The sequence below is a fragment of the Eumetopias jubatus genome, unplaced genomic scaffold, assembly GCF_037043125.1.
Source record: "Eumetopias jubatus isolate StellerSeaLion01/CBP00866 unplaced genomic scaffold, mEumJub1_p1.0 scaffold_3, whole genome shotgun sequence".
NCBI classification, from domain to species: Eukaryota; Metazoa; Chordata; class Mammalia; order Carnivora; family Otariidae; genus Eumetopias; species Eumetopias jubatus.
This window is the reverse complement of record NW_028274809.1, coordinates 37942607-37959426: the sequence shown is the minus strand read 5'-3', so window position 1 is coordinate 37959426 and position 16820 is coordinate 37942607. Positions and strand designations below refer to the sequence as shown.

At 39.6% G+C, this 16820-nt stretch overlaps 1 protein-coding gene across 4 annotated transcripts in view; it reads left to right on the top strand.

Moving 5' to 3' along the window:
• Positions 1 to 8204: 8204 nt before the first annotated feature.
• Positions 8205 to 16820, top strand: part of PLCL1 (phospholipase C like 1 (inactive)) — a 335868-nt gene continuing 327252 nt past the window's right edge. For 3 of the 4 annotated variants that reach the window (XM_028125286.2, XM_028125277.2, XM_028125271.2), the window contains exon 1: positions 8451 to 8782. In XM_028125286.2, the coding sequence (XP_027981087.1) occupies positions 8540 to 8782 (243 nt within the window). In that variant the 5' untranslated portion in view covers positions 8451 to 8539. Of the gene's footprint in view, positions 8783 to 16820 lie in introns of all 4 variants that reach the window. The other variant, XM_028125267.2, reaches the window with a different exon arrangement.

The window sequence follows — 16820 nt, the reverse complement described above, 5'->3', positions numbered from 1 at the left end:
TGCTCCTTGCCATTTTCACGTAGGATCTAACCTCTATCTGGTAACCAATTAATCTTGTGACAGAGGAAAATGAGATCATGGTTAAGCGTGCACTGGCTCTGTTCAGAGGGGGCTTTCATTCATCTTTCATTGGCTAAAGCAAATCCATAACAGACTGAGCCTGCTGTTAACCAGTTGAGGAGGCCTAAACCCTTCCACAGGGAGGATTAGTGAGCATCCCCATGAGTATGAAGATTATCTTTAAAACAAAGATTGTTAATGAAATATTTCCATGTGAATCATACCTAATGGATGCCATTAATGATTGGTGAGTATGGAGAATTAAGATAAGAAATAAGAGGGGTGCCTGAGTGGCTCAGTCAGTTGAGCAACTGGCTCTTGATTTTGGCTGAGGTCATGGTCTCAGGGTCCTGGAATTGAGCCCCGAGTAGGGCTCCGTGCTCAGTGGGGAGTCTGCTGGAGGATTCTCTCTCCTTTCCCTCTGCCCCTTCCCCCACTCTCTCTTTCTAAAATGGATAAATAAATCTTAAAAAAAAAGGATGAGAAATAAGAGGGGTGACTGGTTGGCTCAGCTGGAAGAGCATGCGACTTTTTTTTTATAAAGATTTTATTTATTTTTTTTAAAATTTTTTATTGTTATGTTAATCACCATATATTACATCATTAGTTTTTGATGTAGTGTTCCATGAGTCATTGTTTGTTGAGCATGCGACTCTTGATCTCAGGGTTGTGAGTTCAAGCTCCACGTTGGGTGTAGAGATTACTAAATAAATAAATTTTAAGATGAGAAATAAGAGAAAATACTTTTTTCTAATTAAATGCTATTTTTTCTCATCTACTCGGTGTACAGATAAGAAGTACTCCTTTTGGGCGCCTGTGTGGCTCAGTTGATTAAGCATCTGCCTTCAGCTCAGGTCATGATCCCAGGGTCCTGGGATTCAGTCCCACATCGGGCTCCCTGCTCAGCGGAGAGCCTGCTTCTCCCTTTCCCTCTGCACCTCCCCCTGCTAATGCTCTCTCTCTCTCTCTCTGTATTTCTCTGTCTCAAATGAAAAAAAAAAATAAAGAAGTACTCCTTTTGACTTTAGTTTCAATCACAGATAACACATCATTATTTACATTTACAGAAAACAAACTAAAACCTGTTTAATCCATACTTTGAAGATAGGAAAAATTAAGGCATATGGAAAAAGTAATATTCTATTTTTCATATATTTTATTTTTCTGAAGTTTATGTTTATGGGAAATATAACATCTATCAAAAATCAGAAAAATATCCTTTCCTTTAGAAATGATAGTCTAAAAATAACGATGTTATGTATTTTTTTCCTAGAGTTTAAGTATGGCTCGTAAGGAATCTTCCAAATAAATTCTATATGCAGTTACCAGTTTAGTTACTAAAAATCCCATTTTGGTTAGGAAAAAAATTTAAAGAAAGCTCTATAACCTCTCATTACACTAAATATAGTATTGGACAATATTTGTTCTTTATTATCCTACTTCACAGTTTAAGTTAAATTTCAGTTCTTTGCTGCTGTTTAATATTTTAGATGATTCCTGCAACATGCCTTTATCTCCCCCAATCTTTCAAAAACAATTGTGACATCATCTGAAGTTTCACCAGTACATTTCGTATAGAACAGAGACTGGCAAACATCCCAAGTGCAGTTCAGCAGCTGCAGCTCCTCTACTGTAGATGAGGGAAGAAGTAGTTGTCTCCATGGTGACCTATATGAGTCAGTGAAGGTGGGAACTGGGGGATTCTTACAGGGGTTAATGACTGAGGAAATGCTAGCAATCCAGTTTTCACTAGACCTTTGGCCTCAAATGGATTTTTTTTTAAAGGACTCACTTTTTATGGCTTTTCATTTTGTAAAGGGGGTAAACTTGCATTATGCTTAATGAAAGAGCTATGGACCTGAAAACTCATGGGGAACTAAAAACGCCTCACAGAAGAGACCATACTTCATTCTTGTTTTATACTTCAGAAAATGCATTACAATTTTGTGTTTATTTGAATATTGCACTCTGCTTCTTCCTCCCGAAGACTTGAAGTAAAATGCAACAAAGGCATATCAATAAGGTTAACAAAATAGGTATAAGAGTGATATATCACGACCCAAAGGGAGTGCATTAGGGAAAGAAATATCACTCTTCATTTTCTTCCAATGGGTCCTAAGACGCTAAAAAAGCATTAATAAACTTTACGTCTTGGCATAAATTGGAGGTCCTTAGTTTCCTAACACATGCAGATGAATTAGATTTGGGGTATATACCTGGATGGGGAGAGGACGAGGAACCAAACTTGTATTTACTCCTGCATTGCAAGTGTAAGGCATCGGGAGTGTGTTTCATTTGAAGAGGTTTCTATTATAACTTCATACCTGGAAAAGATCCAAGTCGTCCAATAAAATAAAGAAGAGAAACAAGTTTTCATGTGGGCTTCATTGGTGCCATTCCAGTGGTAGTTTTCATAAATGCCTCTGTGGTTTCTTCATTAGTGTGGACCATAATGATGACATGACCTCCATCTTCAGGATCCATGTCAAAGTAAGTCAATACAGGGGCGCCTGGGTGGCTCAGTCGTTAAGCGTCTGCCTTTGGCTTGGGCCCTGACCCCAGGGTCCTGGGATCAAAACCTGCATCGAAACCTGCATCGAGCCCTGCATTGGGCTCCCTGCTCAGTGGGAAGCCTGCTTCTCCTTCTCCCACTCCCCCTGCTTTTGTTCCCTCTCTCGCTGTGTCTCTCTCTCTCTGTCACATAAATAAATAAAATCTTAAAAAAAAAAGTCTGTTAATACATAGAAAATAAATCAACACTGCCTGCCTATTTTATTTTATTATTTTTTTTAACACTGTCTATTTTAAAAAGACATTGGCCTTGCACATACAGACTGTACCCAGATGATTTACCTGGGGCTCCTAATCCTGTATCTTAGCCTTGGGGTCTACATGATTCCTGAGAGGGCAGAGTTAATGGACAGACACCCAGGCATCCTGCTTTCCTGCTGGTATAGAGATTTCCTAACATGGGAAGGAAGCAGCAGCTTTAAGACATTGAAGAACATTGGCTGTAATTAAAGATTTCTTAAATGTATTGCCTTTCAGTACTTTGAAGATTTATTAATCTGGGGAATCTAGATCTATTCTAAACAATTTCTAACTTCTCATTTTTGTAGGACCACTATCATGGCGTGGATTACTTGTAACTTTAAATAAAATTAGTTGACTTTTATGTTTCAGTTACTGAAATTTCCTACTTAATTGCTCACAAAAGGGACAAAAGAATACCTTTGAAGAGAAAAAAACTTGAATTTTAAGAGGGTGTATTTAGTTTTGCTTATCTTTTATTGCCTTTGTATATATTTATTTTACTATAATATTTATACTACAAATTACCCTGCAAATTGTCTTCTTGAGCTAGCAAATTGAAATGATTATTATGTGTATTGGAGAGTGTTATGACTGACTATAAGGATGTATGACTCATTTGAAAATGCCATGCTCCTGTTCAATGCATCTTTGAACTTATCAGAACTGACTTTTAATATCAAAATATCCTTTCTTACACATATGTGAACAAGAGGATAAATGTGTTTCCTCACACACTGATAAATCTGTCAGCTTCACATTCCATCATGATGACATAAAGGTAATGCTGATGTTAAGATGAGAGGGTGTCATGCCGAATGTGAGTGGTCCCAAACCTGTAGGAATGGCTCTTCCTCCACGACGTCATTGGACTTGCACCTTATGAAAGCCTCATGTAGCAGGAAGAGCACAAACTTCGAAGTCACTGACTGGGACAGTCAAATCCTGGTTCCATCACTTCCTTTTGGCTCTAACTCTGAGCAAGCTTATTGACCCTTTTGATCCTTAGTTTCCTTATCTGTAAAGTGGAGATCTGGTCATTGACCCTGGACCTGATTAGGTTCCTCTCAGTTGTCTTCCAGTCTAATTCTCAATTTCAGGTTACTCCAATTTATAAGCATCCTTCTACTTTTGCAACTGCTTACTTTGGATCTGTTTTGATTTCTGCCCTAGGATGGAATTCTAGGATCCCAGAAGATGAGAAGTCCTATAGTGTGGGCAGTGACAAAGCCATTTTTTTAAAAAAAAAATCAAAAATGGTTTTTTATTCAGTCAGAGGATTGCAGAGGTGAAGATTCTGTCCACAGATATTTACCGAGCACCCACTCTATGCCAGGCATGGTCCTGGGATCTGGAGATAAAGAAATCAACAAGATCTTTTGCACATGGGGATTACATTCTCCATGTTAGTGGGGCAGAGATAGGAGGTCAGTAAGACAATATATAAGTAAACAATTCCATGGACAGGACAGTTTATTCATAGTGATAAAATCCTATGAGAAAGCAAAACAGAATAATATGAGTAACATGGTATGTTTGTGGGGTTGAAGGAACAACTTGAGATTTGTGATGAAAGAAGACCTTTCCGTGGTGGTTACATTTGAATTGCTAATTCATTACTCTTATTCACATCCTTTTCCCTTCCCCTCACCCCAGCTTCCAATTTGCCAATCAAGTGATTGCTGCCTTATTTGGTGAAAGGTTGAGAGGCAAGAATTGTGGGTGATATTAATTTGGAAAGGGGGGATTATTATTATTATTGTTATTTTTTAAATTTTATTTTGTTAGTCACCATACATTACATCATTAGTTTTTGATGTAGTGTTCCTATACGATTCATTGTTTGCGTATAACACCCAGTGCTCCATTCAATAAGTGCCCTCCTTAATACCCATCACTGGGCTAACCCATCCCCCCACCCCCTCCCCTCTAAAACCCTCAGTTTACTTCTCAGAGTCCATAGTCTCTCATGGTTTGTCTCCCCCTCCGATTTCCCCCCTTTATTTTTCCCTTCCTACTCTCTTCTTCTTCTTCTTCTTTTTTTTAACATATAATGTATTTTTTTCAGAGTTACAGGTCTGTGATTCATCAGTCTTACACAATTCACAGCGCTCACCCATAGCACATACCCTCCCCAATGTCCATCACCCAGCCACCCCATCCCTCCCACCCCCACCACTCTAGCAACCCTCAGTTTGTTTCCTGAGATTAAGAATTCCTCATATCAGGGAGATCATATGATACTTGTCTTTCTCTGATTGACTTATTTCGCTTAGCATAATACCCTCTAGTTCCATCCACGTCGTTGTAAATGGCAAGATTTTGGTTTTTTTGATGGCTGCATAATATTCCATTATATATATATATATATATATATATATATATATATATATATATATACCACATCTTCTTTACCCATTCATTTGTTGATGGACATCATGGCTCTTTCCATAGTTTGGTTATTGTGGACATTGCTGCTATAAACATTGGGGTGCACGTACCCCTTCGGATCACTACATTTATATCTTTGGGGTAAATACCCAGTAGTGCAATTGCTGGGTCGTAGGATAGCTCTATTTTCAACTTTTTGAGGAACCTCCATACTGTTTTCCAGAGTGGCTGCACCAGCTTGCATTCCCACCAACAGTGTAGGAGGGTTCGGAAGGGGGGATTATTAATGGAGGGGTAGGAATGTGCCAATAGCTGCTGACTTAACCAAATCTGATTAAACCTTTCAGTCTTGGGAATGGGGCCAGAGTAGAATCTGTCCCCAGGTAGGAGAAGATTCAGTGGGTGGCTTTTTTTTTTTTTAACTGCAAATATGAGTATCAGGAAAAGCCTGCTGAGCTTATGCTAGAAGACAATAGTATGAAAGACTTGTTAGATTAGGGTCCAACCATTTTCTCAAAGCAGAATGAATTACATAATAGCCTTTATGAACAGACGCTCAGAATAAAGGATTTAGTACGAGGTGTGTATGTGTGTGCACGTGTGTGTGTGAGTGAGAGAGAGAGTTTGACAGAGAGAGAAGCTGAGACTGTGTGTGTTTGCCTTCACATGAGGGTGAGAGAGAAGGCTGCTAAGGGAGGGAAGAGATAAAAGTCCAACTGGATAGCATCTAGTTGAAACAAAATTTTGCACACTTATATGCTGTACTTTCTAGCAGCTTCTTCTTCTTCTTTTGCTTCTTCTTTTTTGAAGATCACTGACCTTAAATGTTAATAAGGTGACACTAATTTTAATACTTTAAAAAACAAATTATTATCAGAATTATATGTACAAACCTGTAGGATGGGAAGTCTTTGTAGATGACATTAATATTGGAGAACAAGATAATGAGTAAGATAACTGTTATTTACATTTCTTTGAGGACAACCCAAGAATGTTATTTTTGTAAGGGTAACAAAGAAAAATGAAGCTCTGAAATAACCATATAAAGACAAAAGTAAAACATAGTAATAGTTGAATATCAAAGGAAAAATGATAGCCTAAAATAGGTTATATTTGTGAGGATAGCAAGTAAAGATATTTCCTGTAGAAGAGAGGTAAGGATTCCTTGAACTAATTAGTGGAGATGAAGGACATGTATGGTTGTTTTAAGTCTGGGAGAACTTTTACTTTCTTCTGGGGGTAATAAAGGTGGGTCACTTGAAAAGGAAACTTTGATATTTCCTTCCTGTCTTTTACATATGAGAAAGAAAGAAGAGAGCATTTGCTATTACAGATGCAGTTCTTAGAATCTCACTAGAGGGTGGTGTTGGTTCTAAAACCAGAGGTTGCTAATCTGCAGTACATTCGTTACTGGGCTGCATTTATACTTAAAGAAAAGGTAAACTTGAGTTTTCTCAGTCTTACCTAAAAGTTGGTAAATGTCAAGTCTGAAACCTCTCAAGGGCCTTATCCAGTTCTGACTGCTTGCAACCCCAGAGGAGAGAGAAAGTAGCTGAGATTACAGGAGGAGTTAAGTGGCAGATTCTAATTTCAGCTCCTGCACGAAGTAGTAGACAAGAAACTAAATCTTCTCAGGCCTTCATCTCTTCTGTAAAATAAAAAGGCTGTCCTAGATGACCCCCTTAATCTCCTTGCGTCTCTAAAATTCTGAAATTCTAACAAATTCTGGGTCTTAAAGCCTGAAGAATTTCTGATATTCTTGGACAGCCAAAGGAATATGTATCTCAAATTATCAAAATATTAACAATAAATATATAATTAATGTTATAAATAAGGTTTAGTATAGATTTGGATATTAAAAAGCCTTTAAACCAAATCATCGTCTTCTGTCCAACTAGGGAACCTCACAGCCATCTTTTACATCTACCTGAGCATTCTGTGGTAAATCACAGTGACATTGCATTATCTGAAGATATATCTCTGCTTGGTTGCTAACTTGCTGGAAACTAGCAAAATATGCCTATATAGGATTATCTAGAGAAAGTAGGTTGAACCATTATCAAATAGGGATGTTTTAGGATAGAATAAATCCCCCACCTCATCTTGTACTTAATCAACATCCATCATATCTATGCTTTGCTAGGAGTCACTCTCCAGAGGGATTTAGTTGGTTTAGTTGTCTATTACCCTCACCTCTTTTATCTGATTCCCTTTCCTTGTTATGTTTAGTCACATTGCAGAATGAACTGAAGATCATTTTATGAAACCTGAATCAAATTATTCAGCTCCAGGACCCCAGTAAATCCTAGTTTACCTCTACATGGACTTGACTTCAAAGGGTTGGTGTGAGAGCCTGCAAACCCCTGATGGTGCGAAGCTGCGCTCTGTCACCTCAAACACTTTGACATTAGGGCTCAACACCCCCTTTCCTCCAAATTGCTTTGCTTTGCCAAATGTTTCTTTCCCTCGTCCCCTCCCCCATCCCCGGATTTTGTTGCATCTTCAGGCCCATTTCGAATATCTAAACTTCCTAAAACGTACACGAAGCGCCTGCGGGTGCGCACACGCGCGCGCGCTCACACCTTCGCTCGAGTACACTAGCCGGCTGGGCCGGCTCCCAGTTACAGAACATTCTTCCATTCTTCGCGCTCGGGCACACCCCTTCGCAGTGGGGATTGGTCGGGCCGACCCCTCCTCGGCGACGCTAGGCTCCTAAGAGGCTCAGACGCCTGCCAATCCCCACGGGCTGTCAAAACAAGTCTTCCCTCCCTGTCACAACAGAGCGGAGTGGAGGCCGCCGCCGCCGCCGCCGCCGCAGCCGCACTTCCTGGGGCCGCTGCGCCGCCGTCCGCGGGCAGGTGGCGGGGGCGACGAGCCGCGGGCGTCCGGCTCCGGCCCCCCTCAGGCCGCAAGCGTCCCGGCCTCCGAGGCCGCCCGGCGAGGCGCCCGGTGCCTTTTGTCTGGCGCAGAGCGGGCGTTTGCATCACATTTCGGACACCTCCCTCTCCTTTTCGCCTCTCCTTCTCCCTCCAGCTCACATCTCCTTCCCCATTCCCGCCGCCGTACCCCAGCGGACTGCCGGCCGCCTGGACCAAAGCCCGCGGACGTCTCTATCCAAGCGATGTCTCTTCTCCAGAAAGTTACCGCCGCCGCCGCCCCCGGGCGGTGAAACAAAGTCTGGCAGGGCCGCCTCCGGGTGCAGGAGCGCGCTCGTGCCCAGAGGCTGGACTCCGCTGCCAGGCGTGCCGTCTCCCCCAGAGAGCCCGAAACGCCGGCCATGGCAGAGGGCGCGGCGGGCAGGGAGGGTCCCGCGCCGCTGGACGCAGCCGGATGTGAAGACGACCCCCGAGTGGGTCCGGACGCCGCCTCCGGCGAAGGCGTGGCTGTGGCCCCTGGGGGCCGGTGGAGGGACCGTCGCAGCGGGGTCGCGCTGCCGGGCGCTGCAGGGGCCCCGGCTGACAGCGAGGCTGGCCTCCTGGAGGCTGCGCGGGCGACCCCCCGGCGCAGTAGCATCATCAAGGTAAGCGAGGCCGCGCCGCCCCAAGAGCGTGGGTATGTGTGGTGAGTGGGTCCGGGATCCAGGCAGGATGTGCGGTGTCTGAGGCATCGCAGGCTTGGCATTGTTTTCTCCCACCTCCCTCATTACCAAATCTTCCTTCCTCGTCCGGAGATTCCCAGACTCAGCTCTTGGCCGTGAGAAGCAAAAGTCACTTTTTTTTTTTCCCGACAGCAGAGGAAAAGTTCCGCTCTGCGTCTTTGCGTTTTGATAGATGCTTTCCCTCATTTTCTCTGAAAGCTTCACTAAACCGTTGATGGAAGGATTCAATGTAAATGCAGACCAGGGATGGTTGTGCATTGCTCTCCAGAGAAAGGTTAGCCCCCCGCCCCCCCCGCACAGAAAAGGAAATGCACGGTTTACCCTCAAGTGAAACACACACACACACACACACACACACACACACACACACACACACACACACAAACAGCCCCCTCCCCAACCCAAAAACAACCCTCCAGACTCAAACGGTTCCGAAATCCCAAGAAGCGTGAACTTTCTCGGTAGACAGGCAGAGTTTTCAGCGGACCCTCCGGCCAAGTGGAGAGCGATGGTGGAGCCCTGAGTTTCTGCACTGCAGAAAGAGTGAGCGGAAAGCAATCAATCCCCCAAGCATCATCCCTGGTCTTTGTGGTTACCGCTGCATGCAGGGAAAATGCTTCCCCACCCGTCAACCACCAGACAAGATTTCTCTTCATCTATTTGGCAAGAAATTTGTAAGCCTTCTCTCTCCCTTATCTCTTTCTGTCTTCCTTCCACTTGGGGCTTCTTCCGTTTGAGATTTCATCTTCTGGGTGCAGGACATGTGGTAAGGTATCCTGGAAGTCACTCTCCCACAGGCTTTGGAAAAGGGCCTCTTAGCATAAATGAATGTGAGTAGTCATGTGCATGTGAAATTAAAATTGGTTTTGGTAGAATAAGTAGTCAGTATGGAACTGTGTATGTATGTGTGTGTATTTGTGTGTGTGTGTAAATATATATATATATATCCAAAGATGATAGTGAAAGATGGACTTGGAACTTCTTACTATTTTCAATTTACTTGGTGTGCTAATACATTCAAGACCCTTGTTCAGGGTTAAACTGTGTAACCATCTCATAATGCATGTCTCTTTCTCAAGCTCAAACTCCCCTTGCCAGTGTGGGAAGACTGTGCCCACAGTACATCTACCCAGCTCCAAGTATTGTCTAGGCTTTTCCCCAACACTGACACATGGAAGTTTAAAACCAACAGGAAGATTTCTATATAAAAAGAAGAGTGGGTGGTAGTTGCAAATGACTTGTAGTAGTTTTTGTTATTTTGTGCCTTTTAGATTATGTGAAAAGGAGTGTGCTATTCTGGGTGTGAATTTGGATAGAAAAGAAATGATCACTTTTTTTTCTTTTAACCCACAGGTCAGAAGCATATTATTTTGAAACTTAAAAAACAGCACAATTAGGGAACAATTACATTTGGATTCTAAGATATTGATACAACATGAGGTCCTGTGCTGTGAAAACAAATACCTGAAGATAGTTTAAAATAGACCATCATAAAAAACAGTAGGCTCTACAGTGTTGTAAAAAATAAAAGTGACAGAGTGTAAGGAATATACAAATTCTTGCAACTAAATTTGCAATTTTTAAATTGTATTATGTGCTGGTTTATATTTTCAAAAGGACCCTTGCTGAGTAATTGTGCCTCTTTTGTTTTGGAGTTCATTTTTTGTAGCAAAAAAGAGGGAGGCAACAGAATATCAACTTGATCTTTTCCCTATTTAATAGTAGAATGAGCATTTAATAAATGGCCTTTATAATTAAAGATACTAGAAAATGAAGTGAATTGTTATTATTTTAAATTAGGTTTTATTGAAAAAGTAATGTAAGCATATGATAAGAAAAAAAATCAAATGTTACGAAGGAGCATGAAGGGAAGACTCCCAGCCACTCCACACTCCCACTTACATAGTCTGCCCCCATAGCTGTTAACACTTTCTTAAGTATCCTTCCAGAAATATTCCATGCATATGTAGGCATATGTATCTGTATATATCTGTGGTGAGTTATTGATGTTCTTGATTTATATAATAAAATTTAAATAAAGTTTACAAGCCTCATATTTTGAAATTTGCTCCAAATGTTTTTGATCCCCAGTGGGTTGTCCAAAATCATTGTGATGTGTGAGTTAATCTTCAGGAATAACCTGGAAGGTCATTGATGGACATGGGTCCTTAGTGTCTGTTTTCAGAGGCCTTTATTCCCTTCCAATGGAGAAGAAGTAGGTGATGGGGTTCTGTTCCACACAATCTCTGAGATCAAGGACGTTTCTGTTTACATCTTGAATCTGCTGCCCCATGGTTAGTTCACTTTAGCAAAGTAAAAAGGAGAGTCTCTAAAAAAGGTCTAGATCTTATAAGAAATACATAGCACATATTCTATATTGAGAGAAAAATGCATTCTTCAGAGTCTGGCCAAGGATTCTTTTTATTTGCATTAAAACATACACAGAAAAGAAAGGCTTTAGTACATTTTATATTAATCTAACTATTAAATTTTCTCTGTTCCAAATAGCCTTAGTATAGTGATAATTCATATTCATGATCATAACTCTGAGCCACTGAAAGATTGTGAATCATCAAATATTAAATTATTTTCAGCTCAGTTTAGGATATTGTTTCTATTCTAATTATTTGACTGTTAATTCTCTATTAACTTGAATATTAGACAAACCAGAATAGTGCATTCCTTTAGCATGCCAGGAAACAGACTATCTTGTATATTAATAAAAGAAATGTCTTGTATATTAACAAAAGGAATGTTTTCAGTAAATTTGCCCTCTCTAATTTGTGAAAACATGGTTTTAGTTGAGAAAACAATTTCCTTCTGAGCTGACGAAGACAATAACAACATTTATCTTTACACATCTTTGTAAAGTTCTTTCTACTATAGTTGTGTTTCTTCCCTTATATGCCAAGTCCTAAGTTTTAAAAAATTTAATAGGAGACTTAAACTAGGTTTTCTTTAATCCATCCATTTCCCCCCTATGTTTTTCTGTGTGATTATTTTTGGTAGCATTGACACTGATAAATGCTGCATGTTTTTGGTAAGTGCATTGTTGAATACCACAATATTGCAATAGACTCCATCTTAATTGCTTTTTGATGACTTGTGGTTTAAAATGACAACTTAGTTACATGCAAGACTGATACTATCTAACAATTATGTACTATTCTGCATGTGAATATATTTCTTTTTAAGAAATTAGACCATTTTTCTTTCTAATATTTGGTATCAACCTTATAAGTTTAAAATATTTAACACTTTAAATTGTAGTTTATGGCTCTTGAGCTCCATAATGTTTTGGAAATAGAAAGCAGTGTAGCTCATTCCTTATACTAGACGATGGGAACTGGGTTACATACATGTTTTCAGAATAGCAGTTGATTTTTCTTCCATTATATGTAACGTATTGAAGGTTTCTACTTTTTCCCTTTCAATTCTACTTAAGTATGAATTCTCTAGGAGAAATCATCATTTGGATCTCATGGACATAGGTTTGTGGGAGGAAGATAGGAGTTGGAAATGAGGTGCTGATATCAGCACTGGAACAGCTAAAGTAATCGCTTTGGTGTTTTTTGTGTCATTTTTTTGTGTCATGGCCATTCTCATTTTGTCACGTTCATTGTGGAGCTGGTATAGTGGGTTTCTGAGCCTTCGTTTCAAAGATACGCCTTGGGCACCTGTTGACGCATATCAAAATTATGACTATTTTCAGAGGGGCAAGAGGAATTTTATTCACATTTACTAAGTATCGCCTACTATGAGTCAGGTGCTAAACTAGGGACTTTTATACATTATGTCACTTAATCCTCACAGCAAACCCTCTGAAGGAGAGAAAAGAGGCACAGAAAGCTACTGGTACAATGTGGAGTTAGGGTTCATACCCATGTCTGCTTAACTCCAGAATTTGTGCTCTTATGCTGACTTTCAGAGGCAGGGAGTCCACAGTCTGTGAATACTTTCAATTCACAAGTCATGAATACAATAGGAACATATAAGAGAATGGCAGAAGAGTCTGAATCTTGGGCCTTATGGCTTGGGGGGGAAAATTATCCTTTCTGTACTCCCCCACTTCCTGACCCAGAACACCTCAAGATGGATGGCTCTAGGAGGGGATGGCAAACCTTTCTGTCTTTGGTGATTTTGTGAGGCCTGAACTGTATTTTACAAGGCAGAGCAATTTAGCAGGTGTTTGACTTGTCATCAATAAACGGAGTGCACATCTATCGTTTTACACCAGGCCACTTCTCCCATGCCCCTACAAGCAGTCGGGTTTGTGAGGGGTTGTACTCTCTTTTAGACGGATACAGAAAGGGAACAAGTACCCGGGGCATAGGAATATGTAGTATTCCAGGAGAGTGATGAAATGGGGCTCTTAAGTTGGGGCTCTGAAAGCATCTTGGTATGACAGCTATGAAAGATGACTTAGGTATGATTGAAAAATAAAAATTTTAGGCACACTATAAGTTAAATAGGCTTCTGTAAATTGGCTTGGGAATTAATCAGCATTTGTAGACTTTTTTTTGCCTACAGAAATATGTGTTAAAATTTCCAAATAACCAACTTATGGGTGAATTTTGGAAAAGCAACCAACCTTTACAGTGAGCATGCCTTCAGTTGGGGGCGCTCCTCCTAAGGTAAGATTCAGCTGTATAGATAAGTGTTGAACTTAGGTTGATTGGTTTATTATCCCAGCAACTTTAGTTAAAGTGTTTACTCTCACTGAAATTGCCATAGAAACATGGACACATTTCACTTTAGAAGTGGTTGCCTCTCATTGTGGTGCCTTTCTGATCTGATTTCTTATAATACCTCTTAAGAGTATTAGGAATAAAATTTAGAGAAAGAGCTTTGTCCTATTTTGATGAAAGATTTTAGAAATGCCTGTCAATTAGTGTTTGCTATTGCTATCAGAATTTACACCATTCGTTTACCTTCTTGGAAAATGTTTTAAGTTTCAAAAAGTGTAAGTTAATGACATAGTCATTGAGAGGTGACATATACATTGCAATTTAGCTAAATAGTTTTTTTCCTCAGTTTTTTTCCATTTTATAGTAGAGAAAACAAGTAATTAAATTTTGTACTGTAAAATGTCAATTGAACATATATTGCCAAATAACACCTCAGGCACAGCAGGGTGTTATGAAAAGACATCAGGAGAAGCCGACTTTACCTTCAGTGTGAATGAACAAACAATCCATTACTGCTTCTAGGGAATGCCAAAGCAACTGGTTGGGCAGTGGACCAGGAGTAGCTCAGTCTGCCCTGCTCCTCCATCACTTTTGTTCAGCTTGAATGACTGTGAACATTAAATATAATTCCGTTTTTCAGGAGCAATGTCCCAACTGAGATATGTGTAAGACTGAATGTTTAAAACAATGGTCCAACTGAAAATGACTAAAGAGCAGTAAAGAGGCAGGAGCAACTTTTTGTTTCCTATTGGGATCTCAACACCAGTAAATGAACCATCGGTTATTAGATGGGAAGAGAGAAAAAATTTGATTGAACTTTCTATCTAAATCAAAGGTAAGAAATCAGTAAACCTTATTATAGTGAAACCTGTCAGTTCTATAAATCTTTTTTTATTAACATATAATGTATTATTTGTTTCAGGGGTACAGGTCTGTGATTCACCAGTCTTACACAATTCACAGCGCTCACCATAGCACATACCCTCCCCAATGTCCATCACCCAGCCACTCCATCCCTCCCACCCCCACCACTCCAGCAACCCTCAGTTTGTTTCCTAAAATCTTATATTTTGATAAGTGTTTTAATAACATCAAAAGGGTTTGTTTGTAGTTTTATTGAATCTTATTTATCTCTGCATCCCAGTTCCTATAATAGGGTACAATAGACAAAATTTATTGTGATTATTGAGTATGCTAAAAGTGATCATGAGGGACGCCTGCATGGCTCAGTTGGTTAAGAGTCTGCCTTTGGCTCAGGTCATGATCCCAGAGTCCTGGGATCCAGTCCCACATCGGACTCCTTGCTCAGCAGGGAGCCTGCTTCTCCCTCTGCTTGTGCTCTCTCTCTTTCTCTGGCAAATAAATAAATAAATAAATAATCTTAAAATAAATAAATAAAATGATCATGAAAATTTTCACTAAATGGTCAACTTCTATAACAACAATTTTTTGTCTTATTTTAAGTTGTCACCAATGTTCTATGTATCTCAGCTAACACTTGATGGCAACAAAATAATAGTATGACAAAGTATTGGAATAGTTCCTTGGATTGAAAATTGAATTTGATTTGTCATTTTATTTGTAATATCTTATGTGTATGTGTTTAAGAGAGATATAATCTAGTTTATTTTCAACTATACCATTTTAACTCATTTCACTAATAATTAATCTAGCATTACTTTGAGAAAAGTGGGATTGTACATGGTGAATAGAAAGGAATCATTATTTATATTATTATTAACACTCCAGGAAGAAGAAAGGCAGGTTAAATTTGAAAACAATGCAATCCATCTAAAGCAAAACAAAACAATCTAAAAACTAAACTATTTTAGAAAGTGTGCTTAGTTTCCAAAGATCTCTTAATTCATATTTGTAAATTTATAAAAGTGTATAGCAATTACAGGCAAGGATGTTGTGTTTTTCCTTAACAATACAACTTTGTTTTCAAAAGATTAAAACACCTTTGAAAGATAATATCTACTTTGTTAATTCTTTCATGCTGACTGTTCAAGAGTCTTTTAAAAGATGCTAAGTCTGTATTAGACTAAGCATGGGCAATATGCATAAGTTGGCAAACTTGTATTATTGTGTGGTACGATGTGATGGTTAGAAATGATTGTGAGATTGTATTCAGAATACCTTCTCTTTGAGGTGTTGAGGGAGATAAATGCACAAGGAAGGCAAAAAGAGACAAAAGAACACCAAGATTTCAAGGCAGAACTCTAGAAAGTTGGACCTGATCACCTTGTAGGGGCATTCCCCTAAGGCACAAGTGATTTCAGACCAAAGTAGGCCAAATAGCTTGTGTGCTTAAAACCCTCACCCCACATCCCAGTTCTGACAGCCAATGATGAGGATGGGCGGGCTGCTCACGAGCACAACTCTTAGGGCCAGAAAGTAAGGAGTCAGCAGGTGGAGAGTGCGTTCCCTACAAGCCTCCCTTGACTCAGGCTGGGTTAGTGTCTGGTTCAGAAAAAGGACACCTGTGTAAGAAGAACCAGTGCAAAAGGCACTAGTTCTGACCCCCTTCAGGTCAACTCTTGATGTTGGGTTCAGGACAAAGAGAGAACACCACGCTATGTGTACTCTGACCTTTCTCTCCTTTGAAAGCTTTGCTTCCATAAAACATAGTCCATCATTGTCCTTGAACTTGTAATTTCTTAATTATCCTGACTAATTTTTGGAGGACATGGTGGAGGAGGACATAGGAGTTGTGCTCCCCCTAGAGGGTGACATATAAGATGCAAAGACATCCTCAGCATTTGGTGAACTGAAATATTTTGGAACGATTGATTCTCTGCTATAATTAAATATTACATATTTAGAAATATTATTAATAATTCAATAGATTTCTTTTTAGATTTAATCTAATAGATCTTGAAGAGATTTTCCTATTGAGACATTTTCTTTATAATAAAAGCAAAAGCTTATATAACTTCTATTATAGTCTGGCATTGTTGTAAGCACTTAATGTGTGTTAATTTAGTCAAACCTCACAATAACCATGAGGTGAGTATTTTTTATTATTATCTCCATTTTTATAGGTGGAGAGATAAGTGACTTGCCAAGCCAGGAAATAGACTCAAATAGTCTAGCTCTAGAGGTTGCTTTAATCTTTATATTATACATCCTCTTAAATAATATTGATTTAAACCTTAACCACTGTGGATGAAATGGCAGACATTTTATGCTTACCTTAAAAACTAAGTTTAGCTGACAAATTTAAAAGAAGTGATTCTGAAAAACAGTTTTGGGAAGCTCTTAAGGATTAT